At 42.5% G+C, this 22,959-nt stretch overlaps 1 protein-coding gene across 1 annotated transcript in view; it reads right to left on the bottom strand.

The window, feature by feature from the left end:
* TANGO2 (transport and golgi organization 2 homolog) overlaps window positions 1-22,959 on the bottom strand; it is a 93,317-nt gene that overhangs the window by 46,618 nt on the left and 23,740 nt on the right. The window contains exons 3-5 of the mRNA XM_018557614.1: window positions 21,312-21,400; window positions 20,644-20,763; window positions 19,354-19,468 (exon numbers count right to left, since the gene is read on the bottom strand). Coding sequence (XP_018413116.1) covers window positions 19,354-19,468; window positions 20,644-20,763; window positions 21,312-21,400 — 324 coding nt within the window. The remainder of the gene's footprint in view (window positions 1-19,353; window positions 19,469-20,643; window positions 20,764-21,311; window positions 21,401-22,959) is intronic.

Raw genomic sequence — 22,959 nt, 5'->3', positions numbered from 1 at the left:
CTTCCCAGCAAAGTTCTTTGTTATAAGCCTCAGTGAGCTAATGGGCACTATTCATGCATCAGGAAGTTGCAGTGCCATGCTTTTAATGGTTAGCAAGATTGAGCCAACAGAAATAATAAGTCTAATAATAATAACAAAACAACTACTAAGTAATAATATAATGTAATGATATTCTGTAAGATCTTTATAAATGCGCGGCCATGAAGTGTTCCAAATTGCATTGTCAAGACTGTGGAAATTAATTTTTTTGTGAATATTTAAGCAAACCTATCATAACAAATAAAACTCTCTGGCTAATAGCATAGGGGCGGAGGTTTTATTATCAGTCTCTCTTCCTATGAGAGCGCCATTATGTGCAATGTAGTTGACCTCCAAGCTATATCCATAAACTCTGGCCTGATGCAAAAAGGGGGGAAAAAAAGGGGAGGTGGATTCAACCTATTTTTAAAAGTGTATTTCCGCTTTCACAGCACAGTGAGTAGTACAGTGGCATAGTGGTTAGCACTTCTGCCTTGCAGCACTGGGGGTCCCAAGTTCAAATCCTGGTCAGGACATTATGTGCAAGGAATTTGCATGTTCTCCCTTTGCTTATGAAGATTTCCTCCAGGTACTCTGGTTTCCTCCCATGCTCCAAAGACATGCTGGAAGTTTAATTGGTTCCTGCCTAAATTGGTCTTGTGTGCATGTGAGATACAGACCTTAGAATGTAAGCTCCTTGAGGGCACTATATACTTTTCTGTAATAAATACAATTTTATATTTGTTACATGTTCCCATTCACATAGCATAAGCTAAAAATATATTTTAAAAAATGCTTCTTGCTGTTTAAATTGCCTTTACTGGGGTTAGGGTTTCTTGGCTTTTTAAGGGTTAACATTTCTACTTGGTTCTCCTCCTTTGTAATGTTGTGAGGGGCTAGAAGATTACAACCCTGACTTCTCCATTGTATGTTAATGAGAGAAACACAATCCTGAAATTTCAAGCCTCAGTCTTTCTATATGGACAGATCACTAAGAAAGTGCTCAGAAAAAAAAAGTGGATTCAGCCATGTTGCCTGGTGCAACAAAACATCACAAAAGTAAGAAATATTAAAAAAAAAAAAAAAAATGTTGGTATGCTTTGTGAATAGGAACACAAACATATAGAGGTATATTTTTTCCCAAATTTGACTGGAAAAATGGAAATACAGTTTAAACTGTGGGAAGGGGGGGGGGCTGGAATTAGCTTTCTGATAACCAACTCTAGCGTAGTCACTAGGGATGTACTGATACCACTTTTTCAAGACCAAGTACTGTCCCTCGAGTACTTGCCGATACCAATTACCGATACTTTTTCTTAAAGGGACATGTGACATTTTTTCTAAAACAATACAGACTAATGATTTTAGGGCAGTTTCTCACCAGGGCTGCATACATTGGAGGTTACAGGTTCTCTTTAAGGTGACATTGGGGTCTTTTAGACCCCTAGTGTCACCTTTCCACTTCACTGGATTCAGCTGCTGAGGCAGCTGAATGTATATACATCAGGCAATGGCTGGGAGCAATAGCCAGATTGCTATTGGATATTTTAAATTGCAATAGCCAATAGCAGGCTGGCTATTGCACCCGCCCACTGCCTGCTGTCAATCAGCAAAGGAGGGAACTGAGGAGAAAGTTCTCCATCAGGTCCTCTCTGCTGATTGATAGCAGGCAGTGGGTGGGTGTGTGTAATAGCCAGCCTGCAATTGGCTATTGCAATTTAAAATATCCAATAGCAGGCTGGCTATTGTTACAAGTGTCTGCTCCTTTTCCACTTGATTAAACGATTTCCTTTTGGTTATATATCTCAAAGTGTCAGCTGTCTGTGCTCCTTATTTGTTTAATAATGCACTCACCAGACGTACCCAGAAGTTTTCGCTCTTAATCAAAGAAGAGAAGGCCCGTTCACGGGGGAGGAGAGTAGAGAAGCCGTAAATCTTGACTACACACAGAACGGACCTTCCCTTCTTTGATTAAGAGCGAAAACGTCTGGGTACGTCTGGTGAGCGCATTATTAAATAAATAAGGAGCACAGACAGCTGATACTTTGAGATATATAACCAAAGGGAAACCGTTTAATCAAGTGGAAAAGGAGCGGACACTTGTAACACCGACGGAGGAGCAGCAGCAGCGGAGGTACAAGGGGGGGAAAGGGTGTGCGGCAGGGGATTTCAGAGTCACCAACCGCAGTCTCTTCTCCCCTCTCGTGCCATCTACAGCGGTCTGTGAAAGAATTGTATTTCTGCAGTGCACTGGCCCTGGAACTGTGGAGTAATCTCTGCGATGTCCTGGGGAGAGCAGTTTTAATTTAATGCTTTATTCCTTCTACAGTTTAGACCAGCCTTTCTCAACCAGTTTTTGTCAGTTTACATATATGTATAATATCTTTTTTTCCTGCTTGCCTGGAATGAGTTCCACTTTAAAAACATTTTTGTAATGCTATTCTAACCAATACCTGTAAATGCATAACTTGCGATACATAGACTGTACACAAAGTACAACTCTGCTTTCCATTAATAGCCAGTCTAGTCTCATCTTTTTTTTTATAGTCAAGGGAATACCCTTGCTTATAGTAGCCATATATATGCACATATTATGCAAATTACAATTAGTTTGTGTTTCTATAAGCTGTGCTTGTTTTCAACCTAAGCTATGGATCAATAATAAACACGTTTATAAAAACTGTAAATCAGACATCCAAGTTTCAGTTGACTACCATGAGTTTTGAATACCTACAGTGTTTAAAAGATGTAGAAAGAAAAAACATGGAACACAAATCAGCACCCCCTCACCTATTGCAAAAATCCACATTTATCAAAACGAAGAAAATCCTCAATGTTTGTGACTATTTTACTGTCTGTGCAAGGCATTTTATGAGAAAGTCGTAACCTGGTTAGCATTGCTGTGAATGAGCAGCAGAATTCATTACACGCATTTAAATGGCCCAAACAACAGCTCCTGTTTGCCAAAATATTCTGCATCTTCACTTGTGTTTGTATGAGCTGCAGGCAGTCTTCGACTGCAAATCAATTTAGAAACACGGGTTACTGAAAAACAGAAGTACGTAAGAGGTAAAATTGGATTCACAGAAGTTACAGGACTTGCATACAAAAAAGAAACAATTGGCTACAAGTTTTGGTTTGTAGATCTAGATGATTATTAACTGTTCAATAAACTGGTCATCAAAACTAAAACTAAAATGGGGGGTGGGGGGGGTGGCACAGTCAAGCTATTTTAGACTGCAATCCAAGCAAAGCCTATGGCTTTAATTGGTTCTAATAAAGGCAGGTCTAGCAGTGTATTTCTAAAAGTTTGGCGTTTCTAGTAGTGACCTTCTGGGATGCTGAACAATAAAATACCAAAGTAAGTGGTACCAAATAAAAAAGGACTTTTTTATGACACTCAGGCTAGTATCCTTGGACAATATAAATGTATAAAGTATATTTGCGTATATACCGTATAAAAAAAAGAATTTATGAAGAAGAACTGTAAGACAGAACTAGTCCTATTTAGATGTAGATCACTCCCATTCATTCATAATAGGGGACACAGTAAACATACTATGTCCTCAATTATTTACAAACACTCAGCGATCAGCTGATTGCTGACTGCTTGTACCTGCTCTTCATCCTGACAGCTATCGCTGAACGAGCAGTACAAGAAGGAGAGCTCGATCTCCTCTGACAGCTGACTCCTCCCCCGCACCACCGACCTGGCCTACTGTGACAGCTGTCTCCGCCCCCACACCGTCGCTCTCCTGATCTGTCACAGGAGGCTGAGTGGGGTGGTGTGGGCCTTAGTTTCCTTTATTCAGACTTTTGTCTTTTATTTTTACCTGGTGATCATGTCAGTAACACACTTCCTGTCCTAGGTTGACAACGCTCACTCAATGTAATGAGTTTATGAAGGAACAGCATTGTCACCGTAGCATGCACTGAATTAAGCTGGCCATACACAAATTGACCATTGTGTGGCCCCCTTGGGACCTCCGCCAACCCCACCCACCTTTCAGAGAAAGTCAATTTTTGTATTGACTTTTGTCAAAGGAGACAGTGTGAAAATTGTAGTCCAAACAGCTGCCATCACTATTTAGGTATTCTGACAGCAGTATACCTGCCACTAGCACAGTACAATAGTGCAGCAGGGGGGATTCTCCATCCACGTTGTTTAGCCCCCACGGGGCTGAACAAGAAGAAATTATGACTGAATGACAAGCATTAGTCCTGCACACTTCTGTTAATCCAACTAGGAGCTCGAACAGAGCCTTGGAATTCCACAATCCAATGTGGGTGCCTCAGCAGCCAATACACAGACACATACATAAAAATGAAGCATAGTAGGAGGCATGGTGCCTGCTTTACAGGGCAGTTATTAGGTATATATGGTAGGTTAATTGACAAGTTAACGTAAAGCTGAACTCCATAATGCCAATTATTGCATTTATGTGTTTTTAAAAAAATATAATTAAATGGATCTTTAAAAACAACTAGTTTTAATAACTGAATTTTACTTTACCTCGAATATTCCACTGTACAATAACAACAACATTTCAAATAGGAGAGGGAGGGGCAACACTAGAAGCCACTCAGGTGTGCTACATGCAAACATACTGACAGAGAACATACTAACAGGAGGAGAATACAAAGTAACAGAGTGGTGGACTATTGCTGCTTCCTCACTATAAAAGTAAAGGCTAGGCAGTGAGGCGACTAGGTTGTATTGCTTAACTGCAGTAGAGAAAAGTCAGGTCACCAGGCTGGGTGTGCTGTCTGGTAGAGCTTCATCAATTTACTGCTATATTACAGGTACACTTTGAACTGTAAAACATGCAGAAGATGCACAGAAGGCCACTGCCTGATGCTTACTTCTCTGCAAAAGTTGGTGAGAGTTATATTCAGTGGCGACTCTAGGAACAATATATAGGGGGGGCACATTAGATACCACTAATAATTTTCACCACTTAATCATACCACTGTGTCAGGGGTGCATGTGAGACAGGGTGTGGCGGTCAGGGTTGCTTTAACGCAGAATGCGGCGGTCAGGGGTGCGTGTAATGCAGAGTGCGGTGGTCAGGGGTGCGTGCAACTCAGGGTGCGCTAGTCAGGGGTGAATGTAACGCAGGGGGCGGCGGTCAGGGGTGCGTGTATTGCAGGGTGCAGCGGTCAGGGGTGTGTGTAACTCAGGGATGCGCTGGTCAGGGGTGCATTGCTGCTTGCCCTAAGTTGCTCTTTACAATACTGAAGGGAGCTTGTATTAAACAATACTGAAATACCAACATCAAGCCATACTTCCTTTAATGTTTAGCAACACAGAGCTATCCTCGGAGCTTTTTATACCCAATGGTCTTTGGTGTGGGTAGTCTTTCAGTGTGAAAAAGAGTGTAAATATTTACCATCTGGTCTGAGATTCAGCTACTCAGCGATAGAATCCCCTAAAGCACCTGCAATGTATAAGCCAGACAGATTGCTTTAGCCTGCAGGACGGCCGCTCTCAACATCTGTATCTGCTGGTCCCTACATTTCCTGTCTCTAGGTATGATGCCTCAGATAGAGCTCCGGTCTCTTCCTGAATGCAGTTTTATCTTGAGACGGCCACTCATTAACATGTTTTCAAATGCTTTCATAGATGAGTAAATTAATGTAGCTCCATCGGGTACTGTGAAGAGAGCAGGTGTTTACAAATATTAAAGCAGTCATGTGCACATATTTAAATTAAGCCTTTTTTTTAAAGCTCAGCAAAAATGAAACATGAAAATGCTTAGGAAACATCGGAGAGCTTGGTGTTGATGTAACAACTGAAATCTGTGCTTCCCTGAGGCTAGTGAACATGTACATTTAAATCTCCCTTTACTTCCTGGAACTCTGGGTCTTCCTCTTGGAACATGTGACAGCGCACATCATCTAAGCTAAAAATGCCTTTCCCCTGAGGTCACGTGGAGTTTTCAGTCACAGATGAGATTTCCCAGGAAGGCACTGGTGATGTAACCTTTTCAGGCTGCATCTGCGAGGCCAGGGCTACATCACCAGTGCTTCACTTAACCAGAAGTGGAAAATCAGTAATTGTAAGTAAAAGCAAAAAAGGTACCTTGAATATTGCATCCACAGCTTGTGTAACTTGTGTAACCTTGTAACCTCATGTCAAACATAGTGAGTGTACTGATGTGTAAATGCCTGGGTTATGTTGACCCAATTGTTGTTTGTGATGGTGTTGTTGTTATCATTGTTGTGTCTCGGACACTTGCAAAAATCAATAAAAATTATCTATAAAAAACAAAAAAAAGCAAAAAAGGTTTGTTTAACTAATGATGGTAAGATGATTTTATATCTGATCTGATGTGATTTTTAGTGAAAGGAGGTAAAGGTCCGCTTTAAGAGAAAACTGTAAGAGCAGATGTACACTTTTCTAATGGAAGGCCATAGTTTTAGGTTCAGTTTAACAAACATGTTATTTTTATTTATTTGCTACAATTTAAAATAAAGCTCCATTTAAATCACTGGTAGAAATCCATCATTTAATGTTTAAGATGAGCTTAGTGAGTCACATACAGGAGAGGAACTACAAGATCCTAACAAGGTGGTATAGGTGCCCTGTCACCCTTCGTAGAATATTCCCATCACTGCCGGACCACTGTTGGAGGTGAGTGACGGGGGAGGGTATAATGCTGCATGTTTGGAGTTCTTGCCCACAGCATAGACTCTAGTGGCAGTCAAAATTTAGTTTAAGCAGGAAAACCCCCAAGAGTTAGCTGGAGAGAAACTCCAGAGGCGGCCCTACTGTCCATGTTTCCATGCTCTCTCAAATCAATTAAGAAGGGTCTCCTACATTTTCTTTTTGCGGCAGAAAGGGCACTAATTCCTAGATACTGGAGGCCACCACAAGTCCCACACCTGAGGGAGTGGCTACAAAAGCTTAATTATATCATGGAAATGGAGTAACTGACACCATGCTTACATGACCGCTACGTAGACTTCCTGGCTACAGGCAGCATTTTTCTCTTCCCCTTTCTCCCCTTCTGTCTTTTGTCTGTATGTCCTCTTGTGTATTTTTTTATTTTTGGATGGTTTTGTGGACTGGCTGCAGTACCCATACCCACTCTAAGGGCCTCTTTTGCAGCTAAGGCTTGATGGAATTTGGATCCTCTCTTGGCTTTTAATAATTCTTGTATGGAAATTACGTTAACTTGCGTGGGGGAGGATTGCTCTTGTCCAGTCTGCTTTGTTTTCTGTACTCTTGGAACGTGTTAATAAACTTTACTATTTTTAAAAAAAGGCTAAATTTAAATTTGAGTGCAGACTCACTGCTTTTCATATAAAAATTACACATTTCACTTGTCCCGCAGCCTTCCAATCGAAGGGTTACATTTACTTAAACCTACTGTTTCCAACAACACTGCCTGCAGCATGCTACCAGAACAGGTTACTTATTTGGCTTGATGCAGATTCCTGCCTTTAAATAGCACCCTCTAAAGATGTCCAGGAATGTTTACAGCAAGGCCATGCTGCTATTAACAGGATTTATCTTCAGAAAAGGTAAGCTATCATATGGGCTACAAAGACCAAATGCATAACATATAGTGAAAGTGCAGCTATATTTTAACCACTTCAGCTCTTGTACCTGGATATTCCTTATGAACCACAACAATTTTTATATTTCCACTATGGCTTGTTTATTCTGCGATACTTTATCTTGGGAAATTACAAAGTTAATACATACAGGTGAAACTCGAATAATTAGAATATCGTGCAAAAGTAATTGCAGTAATTGCTGCAAAAGGGGCCCAAACCAAGTACTGAGTACATCTGCATGCTTGTACTTTTCAGAGGTCCGATATTGTTCTATGTACAATCCTTGTTTTATTGATTGCATGTAATAAATCGACTTTTGTGGGGTTCTTGGGGTTTTCAGGAGCTGTAAGCCATAATCATCACAATGATGACAAATCACGGCTTGAATTATCTTGCTTTGCATGTAATGAGTCTATCTCATATATTAGTTTCACCTTTTAAGTTGCATTAGTGAAATAAATGAACTTTGCCCGATATTCTAATTATTCGAGTTTCACCTGTACATACATACATACATACATACATACATACATAGAGGAGAATTTATCAAACCTGGAGCAGTTCATTAAAAGAAAAAAAGTAGCTTTACTGTAAATAAAAAAACTATACATTTTATTTATAATGTGTACCATTTAAGGATGACATTAAAATAGTGTTTCTGGTACAAAGTAGGGATGCACCAATATATCGGCCGAAAGTGCCATTTTCTGGCATAATGCCGAAAGTGCCATTTTCTGGCCGATACAGCGGTGCATTCTATTCTTTCTCTCCTGCCCGCTTGGCGCTGCTCTGTGTCCCAGCGGGGAGGAGAGAAACTGTGACAGCCGGCCGTGCGCTGTGGGAGGAGAGCGCTGTGAACGGCCGGCGTCTCTCCTCCCACATTGCTCAGCCTCCCAGCACAGATCGGCAGAGCTGTGTGTGGGTGGAGACAGCCCGCGCTGTTACAGGAGGCTGACAGGAGGCTCCTCCCTGCACCGCTCGCTCAGCCTCCTGTGACAGCGTGTCAGGAAGGAGAGCCAATGCAAACACTCAGCAATCAGTGATCGCTGAGTGTTTGTAGATAATTGAGGACAGAGTATGGTTACTATATCCTCAATTATGAATGACTGATCTACATCACCTCCTGTTCATTCATGATTGTGGTTATAGTAAAACACACAATGTCCTCATCAATGAACAGGAACACTCAGTATAGAGGATTCCTGTTCATTAATAACAGGGGCTGCAGAAAAAGAGATAATAAATAAAAATTAAATATTTAAACAATTTTGAAAAAGTAAAAACATTTTCGGTTTCGGCCTGACATTTTTTTTATTTCGGTTTAATTTCGGTATTTAAATTTACATTTCGGTGCACCTCTAGTACAAAGCAATGCAAAATTATTTGCAAATGAAAAAAGTCATTATTTTTCACTTTTGCACCTTTTTAATAAACAAAACAATGGGAAAAATATTAATAATAAATAATAATAATAATGGTAAAAAAATAGAGAAAAAAAATAGCAGAAAAAATAATAGCAAAGGGTAGAAGAGGAAGGTGTTAATTGTCTCTGATTAGGGTTAACTAAGGATTAATAAGGCGTTAAATTAAAGAAACCTTACAAGTCAAAAAAAAAATTTATGTCATATGCAGATCGAAGGTAACACCTTTAATTTGCATATGAAATAGTGAATACAATACAATAATACATTGGGGGGAATTTATCAAAACTGGAGCAGACAAAACCTGGAGCAGCTGTGCACGACAACCAATCAGCTTTTCTCTTCAGTTTATTCAGCTAAGGTTTGAAAATGAAAGAGAAAAGCTGATTGGTTGTCATGAACAGCTGCTCCAGATTTTTTCTGCTCCAGTTTTGATAAATTCCCTTCATTGTATTTACTTAATGACACTTGCAGAGCATCTCCAAGTGTCATTTTACAAAGGAGCAGCTTTTTTGACAGTTGCTTATGCAGTGTAATACAAAGCTTACACACAAGAGTTCCTCCTAACCAAAGCCTGCTAGCAAATAGGGAAACCCCCGTTTCAAGTGCTTATATTGCTAAAGACAACCATGAAAATATAGGGGTTTCCAGAAAAACAATATATTTAGGTCATGTCACAAAATACCAGATTCCACCAGCAGTTGGCTCTGCAGGTTTAAACTGTAACTAGAGATTCTTCTTTCACAAAATCTAGTAATTGCAGGAAATTTAGTGGCCTTAGGTCCAGTTTAACGGTTTTCCATTTTTTTTTTCAAATTCTTTATTTATAAACAAAGTGGTGGGGTACAGAGATAATTCACATCGTATCTGGGCCACATGGCCGCACATCAAACCAAGGCAATGAACAACCTGACGATTAGTGTAGTGCCAAAAACAAACATTGGGAACCTCTCCAATCAAATCTTCTCAAACAATATCAGAGAATGTAAAGTACATACATACTATAAACAAGAACAACACTAGTCAGGTTGGACTCTCTTCCACCCAGCCCCTTTGGCATTTTGTGGTATAAAACAAGAATAGGACAGTGTTCAGTGGCAGACCGCAAGATCCAGACCACTGACGTGGAAGGCCAGCATCAAAGCGGTCTACCCCAAACTACACACATTAATTAAACAAAACAGAACAAAACAAACACAACACAGAGTAGGAAGAGAGTGAGAGATAGACAACACATAAGGAAGGGTAAGGGAAGGTTCCAGGTGTTGGCCAACTCCAGGGCCTCCGGCAAGGGTTATTCCTAGTCTTGCCCGGAGAGTGCAGCAGGGGGTTAGCTAGGACTCGCTCCGTCCTTCTGTTCTTGGCCTGCTCATAGTCGCAAAGTCAGCTGAGTCCCTGAACAGGTACCACGCACTCCAAGTAGTTACGAATCTGGACTGGGTCCCATTTAAGGAGGAGGTCAAATCCTCCATCAGTTTAATCTCCTCCACTCGGCTGACCCACATTTCGACATTTGGCTGTGTGGTTTGCTTCCACAGGGCCGGAATGCAGGCCCTTGCTGCATTGAGTAAGTGAATCAGCAGGGAACGTCGGTATTGTTTGTGCGATAGTGGCGCCAGGTGGAGGAGAAACACCGAGGGAGAGAATGGAAGTGTAAGACCTGTGATTGTGCTGATCAATGTGGCGATCCCGGACCAGAAAGGTCTGACTTTGGAGCAGGACCAAAAAATATGTAAAAGGGATCCCTGTTCTTCCCCACAGCGCCAACAGAGATCAGATACCGATGGATACATCACATGGAGGGCCACCGGTACTCTGTACCATCTGGTCAAGAGCTTATAGCCTGCTTCCTGGTATTTGTTTGACACCGAAGATCTGAGGGCAAAACATATCATACGGTCCACCTGTTGGGGGTTCAGGTATATTTCTAGCTCAGTGGCCCACTGTCTAACGAAATATGGTGGGGGCAAGTCTGGGGGTTTGCGGCGGTGGTTCATCATTAGAGACAGAGTGTGTCGAGTCGGTTCCGCCTTCAGGCATATGCTCTCAAAATCTGTAACCGTCTCTGGGGGCACGTCTGTCTCGAGAATGAGCATAGATAGTGTCTGACTTGCAAGGCGCACCACAGCCGTAGGGGTGGGTCAGTGAGGGACTGAATTTGTGCAACTTGTTTCCATCGGTCTGTATCGCTGAAGTGGTATAGCCTAGTCATCCCTGACGTCTCTAGCGATTTGGCCAATGGGTTATGCAGACCCGGAGGGAAGTGCGGGCTCCCCGCCACTGGTGTCATCGGCGATGGAGCAGGAGAAAGGCCAGAGGAGGTGAGTACCCTGCCCGTCACTCGCATCGTGGCGCGAACCAAAGGGTTCGTCCAGGTGGAGAGCTGCAATGTCGGAGATATCCACGGCACGCCATGCAACGGCCATGGACAATCCTCCTGCTCCAAGGCCACCCACAGTTTCTGCTCCACGTTACAACACCAGTCCACAACCACTGCCAGGTGAGTCGCCCTGTAATAGAGAGAAGGATCTGGAAAACTCAATCCTCCTGCTGCCCGGGGTCTCGAGAGGATTTGATGACGCAATCTGGCCCTTTTGTTAGCCCACAGAAAGGCTAGGAAGTGCGAGCGCAGCTGTCGCAGATACGTGGCAGGAAGTGAAATCGGCAACGTTTGAAAGAGGTATAATAGTCTGGGCAGGACTGTCATTTTTAAAATGCTATTGCGACCCATCCACGTAAACGTGGAGCGGTCCCAAGACTTCAGGTCTGCGACAATGCGTTTCTGAATGGGGAGGAAGTTCAGAGTAAAGGTATCTTTGATATCTGCTGGGATAGACACTCCTAGGTATGTGATGCAAGACGATGCCCACTTAAACGGGAACGAACGCTGGAGGCCGCGTAGGCGGTCTGCAGGGATCGAGATATTAAGTGCCTCCGATTTACTGAGATTCAATTTGAAACTGGAGAGACGTCCATAGGTTTCCAGGGTTTGTAAGATGTTGGGCAGTGATATTTCTGGGTTTGATACATAGAGTAGGAGATCGTCTGCATAGGCTGCAACTTTCTGGTGTCCCACTTTGCACTCCAGGACACTGATATCTGGGGACGCCTGTATGTCCTGAGGATTTCACCTACGGAGACCTGCAGGTGTATGGGGGAGTGGTCAGATATCGTCGAGGTGCCAATCGACACCCCCGATACCAAGGGCAGGGCAGCGTGTTGCAATAGGAAGAAATCTATCCTCGAGTATGACTGATGTGGGGCAGAGTAGTGGGTAAAGTCCCTGCCCGTAGGGTTACTGATACGCCACGGATTGATTAACTGGAGGTCAAACAACGTCCGTTTAATCCGTTTCCGCTGGGCATGTGTAATGCGGGATAGACCCGCAGATGAGTCCATGGTTGGATCCAGCACCATATTAAAGTTGCCCCCAACCACCCAAAGTCCCTCAGCGAATGGGAGGAGTTGGGGCCATAGAGAGTCTAGAAAGAGCACCTGTCCAGTGTTTGGAGCATAGATTGCCACCAAGGTCACCCTGTGTCCATGAAGGTCCCCCTTAAGGAACAACACCCGTCCCTCCGGATCTGCATAGTGGTCAATGTACCTCCAAGGGACCGATTGTGCCAGTACTATACTAACACCCTTCGATTTTGAGTCCGGGGAGGGGGCATGGTAGGCGGTGGGATATCTGCTGTTGCCCAGTCTGGGGACCTGTTCACACTTAAAATGGGTCTCCTGTAAGAACGCAACATGGGTTCTCGAGCGCCACAGTTCGTTCAGTAGACATGACCTTTTTTCGGGAACATGGAGGCCGCGTACATTGAACAAAGTGATTCTAAGTTCAGGCATTGTGACCTCTATACTGTAAGTTAAACTAGGTAAACAAATGGCAAAGTACTACACCTTGAATTACTCGTCCGGGCCTTGGCGACGGGAGAGTCTAAAAAGATCCAACGGACCCAACCGCCGGTGTACCTGGATAACGGGTGGACCAACACCTGGAGGAAAAGGGAGGCAGAAAGACAAACAAGAGGTTGAAACCACACAGAGGTGAGAATATTTCTGACCACCGTGTGGGAAAAGTGCACACACACTGAACAAGAGTGTACCTATGATATATCTCTGCGTAGGAGAGGAAACACTCACAACGGGGGAGTAGTCTAAACACAGCGACACTGAGAGATGCATCCCAGGGTGGGTGTGTAGTATTAATTCTAGTTCCGTCCCTCGCTATCACGAGACCCGGACCCGTTCCCATCTTGAGTTCCCTGGGACCTGGGATTCTACCCCTTCGGGTGATATAAAGGCATTACATGCAGGACCTAGGGAGCCCCCCTGGATCTCTGCTAAGGCTAAACTCGTCTCAAACCAGCTAGTGATAAGACACGTAGGACATATCTATACCCCTATGACGTTGTGGCGCTGGAACTGGGAAACCACCCCGCCATAGGGGAGGGTCAGGAGATAAGCAGGTGATGTCCCAGGACCAACATCCTAATCACACCTATATCTGTAAGCAGTTCCTGTGTACAGGCCACATGAATGCAAGTATTGAGGACAACGTGTCACCCTGTAAACAAAAAGATATAAGTGTGAGCAGGTCTTATTTGCGTGGGGAGGGGGAAGTCCTCTGTAGTCAAGGTTATCAGGGTCTTAACTTGAGGGTACAGAGTCTCGAGATTCGTGTCGGCTGTCCTCACTGAGAGTCTACAGGAGAGAGACAAGGTCAGGACCAAGGGTCAGTTAGAGACCGTGTAGATCTGGCAGTCGGCTCAGCAGGGGATATGGGTCAGGCCTCCGGATCCATGGGGTGGGCTCTCCGTGACGGTCGCGTTGCAGATCGCTGACGACTTCTGCGACGTCTCAAGGGCCTCCCAGGTCTGGCGGATGAGGATGAAGTAGAATCCAAGGAAGGAACCTCCAACCAATCTGGCAGGAGTAGGTCTTCGCATTCCAGAAAGACGTTCAAATCCGGCACCTGGCGAGGGTGAACCAGCCTGAAGAAGTGGTCCCCTCTACCAATTAGAAGCGAGAAGGGGAAACCCCACCTGTAGGTGATCCCTTTAACTTGCAGTAGATCAGTGAGGGGTTACAAGAGACGTCTGAGGTATAGGGTCTGGGGGCATACATCCTGGACTGCTTTTTTTGGCTCGTGGGGGCACGGGGTGTCTTCGGTGCCTTCCCGGTCCGCTTCATGGGTTAGTGGGGTGGGAGGGAGGAAGATCTACTGAAAAAATATCTCCCGGGTCTGCAGAGCTCTGGCAATTAGCTTCTGTTTTTCATTTAAAGCTGAACTCCACAATTTTTGCAAAAATACTCTTACAGTGGGCCCCCACACTCCAAGAATTAACTGCTCCTTCGGCATTGTACCAAATGACGACAGAGTGCAGGCACCATCCGGAGCACCGAAGAGAAAAGGCTTCGATACCAGTCATATAGCGTAATGGAAGCCTGCCAGAGCGAGCAATAAGTTAGGAATTACAGCTTATTCCTCTATTCCTTGACTTAACAAGCATTTAACCCCTGCGGTGGGGGGGTTAATGGTCACTGAAGGGTTATTTTTTATTAAAATCACAGAGTTCAGCTTTAATCACTACAACTACTAAGAGAAAGAGAGGATGAGATGAATTGTGCCCCATCATATCTATAAAAAGGGGCCATCAATTCATGTCAGAAATCCAACATTTATGCAGAATTTGAAGTATTAAGCATTTGTGTTTACTGAGCAGCTGGCTGCTCCTAGTAATAAGCTATTTTACTCCCATGAGGAAAACGACCAGGGAGACAGCGTTTAATAGAAATAGATCTCCTGCCAGGATCATAAACATCTTTGGTATCTGGTGGTGTCAAACCTTTGAAATATATTAGCATGCACCATATATTTGTGCGGATTTCCAATGGCTCCTTCATAAAGCTCCTTGTGAAGTTTTCTAATAGCTTCAACTAGCAATTTTGGTATACATGTTGTTTAATTACATCATGTTGTTTAATTACATCAGTCAAATGCTGCTTTGCACTGCATTGTTCGCGGTATTTATTGAGAAGGCATCCTGATCATATCAAAATAGAATTATGTTCAGCTATGATCATGTATCAAATAGCAATCCAGCGACTTCATTTTCAAAGCTACCCCTCCCTAGGGCCCATACAGACTCCTTATATATCAATCTGTACTCTGTGTCTCGCCCACACAAACACTGTCACGCCACAATAAACAATGGAAGTAGTATTGTTCCATGAGCAACTTTCATCAGTGTGCTGCCTGTGTATTAATTGTTACCCAGCTAAAGATCAGAACAATCTATCACATCTTAAAAGCAAGTTATCTTTTGCAAGGATATTGGCATACCATATGCAGTGCCTGCTTCTGCACAGATATGAAGAATTTCTGCTGTTGGTAATTCTTTTTAAATTGACTGTAATAAAGGTCAAATAATGACATTAAAAATATCTGGCAATAAAGTTGATTGTTCTCACACCTCCCCCCGGCTCTGAAGAGTGAAGTCAGCTCATCAAGCAAAACTGAACTTAGAGACTGACATACAAACTATACGTGACTACTTTACACAGAGACTGCCAATTACTTCAAGCTAAAGGATTGCTTCTATACCCTGGCTTCCTGATATCATTACATCTTCTGTTAACTCTTGCAAGGTCTTTTGAAAACTAAAAAAGGTACCCACAGGACTTACGACGACCATCTCCTGATCCAAACCTCTATGGCCGGACCTAGTGCTGATCCCTACATTTTTCTTTTACTTATTTGTATAATCCGGGTGGAAGACACCCATTTTCCAGGGATCTCCACTAACAACAATGATGCGTTTATGAAATTACAATATTAACATGTATATAAGCTCAATTTAATTATTGTTTGAAACAATGATATACTACATGGGCAATCAGATATACATAAAGAATATACATTATATTAAGCTAAGCAATAGCACACAATAGGGTTCAGTATATCCAATCACTCATTTTACATCTTGGGTATTTGTTGAACATCAATTTCATATTATGAACTAACTACACAAGAATGGAGACATTAAAAATAACATTGACTCATCTCACAACGGCACAGTCACATTTGGTTTTTGGATGGCCCTTAGGGGCCATCATTAATGGGTACTAGGGGTCAAGGGTCGCCTCAGATCCCAGGGGGATTGTTCATTGATGGATGTGGTTGCTGTTTATGGATACAATTGTACCTATTGCGAAGGCCAATTGCATCGAACTTAGTTTGGATACATCATATCACTGATTCAGTAAGGCTCAGAGAAGCCGTTCCAGTGTATCCTATAGATCTTTAGGTGGCTTTGCAATGCTAGGTGCAATACATTGTAATTATTGAAGTTATATATAGGCAAGCCCGGGTTTATAATTCAATCTTATAGGTCGCACAAGGACAGGTAGAGATGCCTCCTCTTCCATACATCCCCTGAGTTATCCCTTTTCTCTTCTCCTGGCGGAGTGGAGGGACTCACCTAGACGCGAATCTGCTCGTCCCCAGCAATTTTTATACATGGTATTTATGTATCTATCTCATTCATTGATTTATGTCAGCTAATTTATTTATTAGGGAGGAGATATGGAATTTCAGTATGTTTAAATATACTTATCTAAAGGTAAATCATTTTATCAAAGTATACATTAGTTGTAACATTTTTCTTTCTATATTTGGTTTTTAAATTTAAATGTGCATGGAGGCAACCATACTGGGGCTCATCTCCAAAGAAAACCTTGCTTCCTGCTGATTCTCGTCTCTCACTGATAATAATCTGCCTGTCTAACCAAAAATAAAACAAACAAAAATAGATTATGTGCCGTCTCTAATGATATCAATGCTTCTAGTAGTCTAGTAGTAGAGGCAATGTGAAGCTGAGCTGCTTACACTTTATAAGCAGCTTTTACGCCACATAGAACTATAAGCCATCATTTTTAGAGCAAGAAATAGCTGATTTCTAATGAAGAGGAACCCATCCCTCTACCAGAAAGCTCTTGAAAACACATTAGCATAAAGATGTACCTTAATTCCAGTGTATATATATATCCATGTCCAGGTATTTGTAAAATTGTCCCCTTAATCTACCCAATCTTACTTGGTATAGTTTTAGATTTTACACGTGACAGCTATGTCATATGTAATTTGCCAACGCGGGAAACCTTTTTTATTTGTATTGTGTGGGGGGGGGGGGGGACACTCCTCCAAGATAAAAGGAGTAGGAAAGACCTATAAGGAAGAGGAGATACAGGGCCGTTTCAGAACAGAAGGAACAAGAGATGCTAATAATAATCTCTAAAGCAGACTCACTAACAACTTCTTGCTATCTGTTCGATCAAACTTATTTCAATGCCTACACACAGACATAACCAGGCGGATCCTGAGACACATAAAGAGCACGAGGCAGCAGGGATAACAATCTAATTGGGCCAACTCTAAGGGACAAACAACAACAAAAATCACCTGCATTGCCATAATTATGGCTGTAACATGAAGCACCCTGATCAAGATGGTCAACTTGAATCTGGATTTAGCAGTAGGTACACACTTATGGTTGGGGTATCCAGGCAACTAAGAACTAAGGCACAATCTCACTATCCTCAGGCTTGTCTGTCTTTCAGAAACGTCATAAATATGCACGTTTGGCTTGGCCAAGGAGGAGGTTTATGAAGTGGACTCTCATTTCATGTCTATGCAATCAGTCTTTAAAATAAAAGAAAACAAAACTGCTGTATAAAAAGTGTAGACACCTAGGGGTATTTAAAGAAATCTGTAGCAGGCTCCCATACCCTCCTATCAAAACCATTCTGACAGGTGAAGCTTTAAAGGAGAACTAAGGCTTTTCCCCATAGTTCACCTTTGGGTAACGGGAGGACACAAACTAGCGTCCTCCCGTCACCCTAGGCTCAGTATACCGCGAGCTGTAGTTTGACCTGTGACAGTCTCATTGTCACAGGTCGGCTAGAACAATGAGGTGAGTGAAAAGCACTCACCTCATAGTTCTCCTTTAACACTTCCTGATAGATTGGAAGTTCATTTGACTGTTCTTGCCTAATGGACTTTGGCCATAGTGATGTAAACCACCTGAAACTGTTGTCAGAAATTGTGAAATAGTCAGAACTGGCCAGCGTTCAGCTATAAAGAGGGTTTGGGAGGATTTTTGTTTTCTTTTATATTAATGAATGAGTGTCTTTAAAGTGGACCTAAAGCCTGCTAAACAGTGCTACCTGTGCACTGATACCTGATGGGAATGACAGTTGGATATTGTCGAGAGTCAAAGGCAACTTCCTTACAAACAGACCTGTGAATCTGAATTGAATATGTGTTTGTGTGAAAAGACTTAATGTCCAGTTTGGGGACGGAGAGAGACAGACAGCAGGAAGGCTATAAATTGGGCAACATTGTCTTGCTGAAAAAAAATAGAGAGCAGCACAACAAACAGCCAGGAATTAGGCTGGAATATCTCTTGCATGGGAAGATCCTCTGTTATCTGCTTTTTGCATTGAATAAAAGTTGGCTGGACACCTAAAACGCATACATTGGCAAGGGGACTGGGTCCTTCAGAGTTTCCCAGCATGCTGGCTTGTGAGTGTGCTGGGAAACTTTTTGCTATTATTGTTTAAAGCTTGCTGTAAAGCTGGTAACAAATTAATGAGTGCGTTTGCCATTTGTTTTGCTTGACGTCGGTTAAATAGACACCAAACATGTGAGGCTTTAAAATTGTGTGCGCCCACGAAATCGCAAAAAACTACCATGCCGAAAATTGGCCATAGGCGACGCTTTAAAAGCTTTTACTGCTCATCAGTTTAGTGTTATCTGTGATTGATGGGTCTAGAATTATTGCACGTTCACGGTGATATGTAACATGCATGGCCTAATCTTTGTTTTCACACGTAGGCGCACCTGACGCGTATTTACGTTTATATCTGCGTGCATGCGGGGGCTTTTAACTTTATTACTAAATTTTATTTTTCACATTTAACTTTATTGCTATTACATAGGGCTAACAAGCCCCCTCCCCCCATGTGCAAACAAATATACAATGACAGGTCCTCTTTATGGAGACATCAGGGGTCTCCAAGACCCCTAGGGTCACATTGGGACCCCCAAAAAAGCTGAGGAAGCAGAAATCTGCTTCACCAGCTTCTTCTCTGGCTATAGCAGCCAGAGAAACTAAAGCTAAACGGCGGAAGTGATGTAATACACATCGCTTCCGCCTTTAGAGAGAGAGGGGGAGAGATCAGCAGTGGGAGAATGCTGATCTCTCCTCCATTTACAGTGTTACCAGCCGCTGTGCCGGTCCCGGGCCCATCTAGCATTCTAGATACAGCACATATTTAGACTTACTTAAAGTCCGCTGCAACCAGGTTAAAAGCATTGTAAAGATGTCCCTCTTCAGATATATTCTTCATGTAAGAAAAACTGTCTAGATCAGAGGTCAAAAAGTTTGATACCAGATGACCTGGGAAAATAAGACAAGTGGGAAGAATTAGGATTAAATATGACATATTCAAAACAATTCTCTAATCAATACTAAATTAGCGTGTGGGTCAATTTGCATGAACATACCATCAAATACACCTGCCATGGTGCAAAACTAGTTAACTGAGTGCAAAAATAAAATGTCGAAACACTTAGGCACCTACAGTACATATACATTGACATAACTGTTACAGTTCAAGGGGTTCAATTCACAATTCGCATGGGGAAAAAAAACAAAAAACGACGGCCTATACACAGATCTGTGAGTGCCTATAAAATAAAGACACATTATTTTATCAGTCTCTGAAACTAAACCTTACAGTCTTCTGTGGTTACCAACTCCAGATAGAACTGTTAAAACTTCTCACAGCTTGCTCCGCCCAGTTGTAATGACATTTGGGGACACTGATCTGTCATTAAACAATAACAACTGGGCAGAGGCGGCCGTGACTTCACGGCCGGCTCCGCCCAGTTGTTATTCACTGGCCCGGGACCTGCTAGAAGACTCTGGCAGTTGCTGGCCAATAGGAAACAGTCGGGCGAGCTAGCTGTCAATGCTAGCCCCGCCCAATTGTTTTTCTGTTGCCGGCATCTGTCAGATATTTCATTATGCGGCGGGAGTCCGTCGCATGCGGTGGGTCGGTGTGCGGCATTTTTTTTTAATGACTTTTTATTCTGAATTTTCAACGTTTTTTCCCCCCCTCTTTTTGCTTATTTTCTATTCTGCTCGGTAACTCGGAGGTACTGAGCAGAATGGCCCCCAATAGGGGCAAACGGCAGCAAAAAGAGCTGCCGGAGCTTCGGCTCAGCCGATCCACATGTTGGATCGGCTGAGTCAAACTCCTTCTGCACTTCTGCACAACCAAACATGCAGAGCATGTTCGACTGACCGAAGGCAGCCGATGTACGGCTGATTTTAGCCAAAGTACGGCTGATTTTAGCCATTGTACGGCTGATTTTAGCCGACGTACGACTGAAATCAGCCGTACAAGACTGGAGTGAATAGCCGAACAGCAGTCAGCTCACTTCACTTCGGCTGGGTTATTCACTTGGCTGCCTTCAGCAGCTTTGTGAATAACCCCCTTAGTTTATGTGCTCATCAAATAATCTAATGCTTATATTGGTGCTACAGGAATCATAACGAACATGAGTTACCTCTGCCCTTGGCATTCACATCTATTTTGGGTTGCAAATAGTTTGTCAGCACTGCAAACTTTCCTCTTTTTGTTATCCCCAGCCAAGTTCCTCCTTCCTTCCCAGTCTCCATATCCAATCCTTCAAAAAAAAAAAAAAGAACAAAGAACTTGTAGCATTTGTTGACAGGCATTCAGTAATGCAACACTGCATACACACAACACTACATACAGTGGCAGATTTCCATAGAAAAGTTTCCATAGAAAAGTTTATAGTAACGATTCATCTGAACATTTAATAATGCTGACTGAGACTGAGTCGTTTCAAATTTAATTTCACTTTAGCATGGGATTTTGCAATGAATGGAGTTTCCTGAATGAAAACCACATTCACTTTCAGAATTTTGTTTGTTCAAGAAACATTTTCCATCTTGCTCCTTTGATTTTTATCGGCATTACTGTTGAAAACAGTTGCCATTTTGACCCCTAAAAGTTGTTAGAGAATTGAGTGAACATTCCGAGAACACATTTTTTTCAAACTCAATTCTACTGGTGAATGGCCAGCTTAAGTTTAATACCTGCAGCGATGAAGGAAAGTCAAGTAGTAACAGTTTAATACAACGATAAATGAAGCAGAGCAGAAGAATGAGCAAAAAATTAATGGTCAATCTTTGACATATTGATACAAACCACTAAGAATTTCATTATTGGTTCCCCAGAAATCAGCTGGCTTGGCAGGCCTGTGATAGAATTCATCTCGATTGGCAGCTAAGATGAGTCTGTAAGACAGAAGTAAAAATGTGTATAGGACACATTAGTCAATATGATACAAAACAAAAGATATTCTGACTCCAATTGTTAAAATAGTGTCTGGCCTGTATTTAGCAGATACAATCACCACGGACAATCTTTATCAGATAAATAAAATAATTGTGTTGCTCTGTGAACCAAAGTGTCACACAAAATATTATCCAAATCTGTCTGCTAACATCTACACAATAAAGTGTGAAAAATAAATCCCAATCTAGTTATTAAGAACTCCTATATAATATAAATAAACGCACATTACATTACAGCTTTTTCTTCTGCTTAAAAGGTATACCTCATATGTGTGCTTTACCCACTGTTTAGGTGCCTTATAGGGCCTGGAGCACGTGTGTCAAACACAAGGCCCATGGGCCAAATTTGGCCTGCCAGGGCATTTCATGTTGCCCTTGCAACTCTCCTGCAGCTGTGGCACACCCCTCATTTGCCCCTCTCAACCTTGTCTCAGCAGTCGGCAGGAGAGAGGAGGACAGAACACTTTGGATATACTGACTCAGGATACTGGTATTGATGCCAATACTGGGCATTTTCATGAGTACTCATTGTCGTGAAAATACCGACGCTTTAAATTTTTTAAACAAAAGCCGCCACTGTAAACGGGCGACGAGGCTTCACAGGAAGGCTGCCAAAGTTCCCAGTCCTGGCAGCTTCCTTGTGAATCTGTTTAAAGCACCGGTAGCAAATCTCCTTCCTGTGGATACACACCGCCCAGACCAATCGGGACCCCTGTTGAGACCGCACAGCCACCTTAGAATCCGCACAACCCAGCATAGACCTGCGCACAGCCCACAATAGAACCTGCACAGCCACTTGAGAGCACACACAGCCCACCATAGAACTTGCACAGCCACCCGAGACTCCACGCAGCCCACCTGAGAGTCCGCACAGGCCACCAAAGACCTGCGCAGCCCACCCGAGAGTCCGCACAGCCCACCATAGAACCTGCGCAGCCACCTGAGAGTTCGCTCTATTATAATGATTGCCATTATTTTTTCCTAGACTTCTACTTTCAGAGCTACTTATTACTAACACCAGAAATAACTGGAATGCAGAGGCAATTATTTAATATGATAAGTAGATAGATTTATATAGTCTTACAGATACAACCGGCCCTTTGAGGGCAACCAAAATGCTGACACGGCCCGTGATGACACCCCTGGCATAGAGGGAATTCTGCTCATTCTGGCTTTCATTTCACTTTTATAATGGACAACTAGATGGATTACTTTGCCATCTTTCTCCAATTCTATTAATAGTTTCAAACATGTATAAGTTATCAAAATAATTTACAGTGCTGAGTCACTAATTAAAATTACAAAATTGAAAGAGTATGTTGAAATCGAGAAAATATTCAAACCTCAGTTTATCTTTAAAAAAAGATACAAATAAGATCCTGTTTATTGAACATTTCATTTTTCAAAAGCTGAAAAGCAAACCTAAATTCATACAAATAAGGAAAGCTATCAGGTCACTGGTACAAATACATACACATAATATTTATAAAAGAATCCAT

This window comes from Nanorana parkeri, unplaced genomic scaffold, assembly GCF_000935625.1.
Source record: "Nanorana parkeri isolate BGI_ZX_2015 unplaced genomic scaffold, ASM93562v1 scaffold292, whole genome shotgun sequence".
Classification (NCBI taxonomy): Eukaryota; Metazoa; Chordata; class Amphibia; order Anura; family Dicroglossidae; genus Nanorana; species Nanorana parkeri.
Note: the sequence above shows the minus strand (reverse complement) of the source record. Positions and strands in the feature narration are given on the sequence as shown.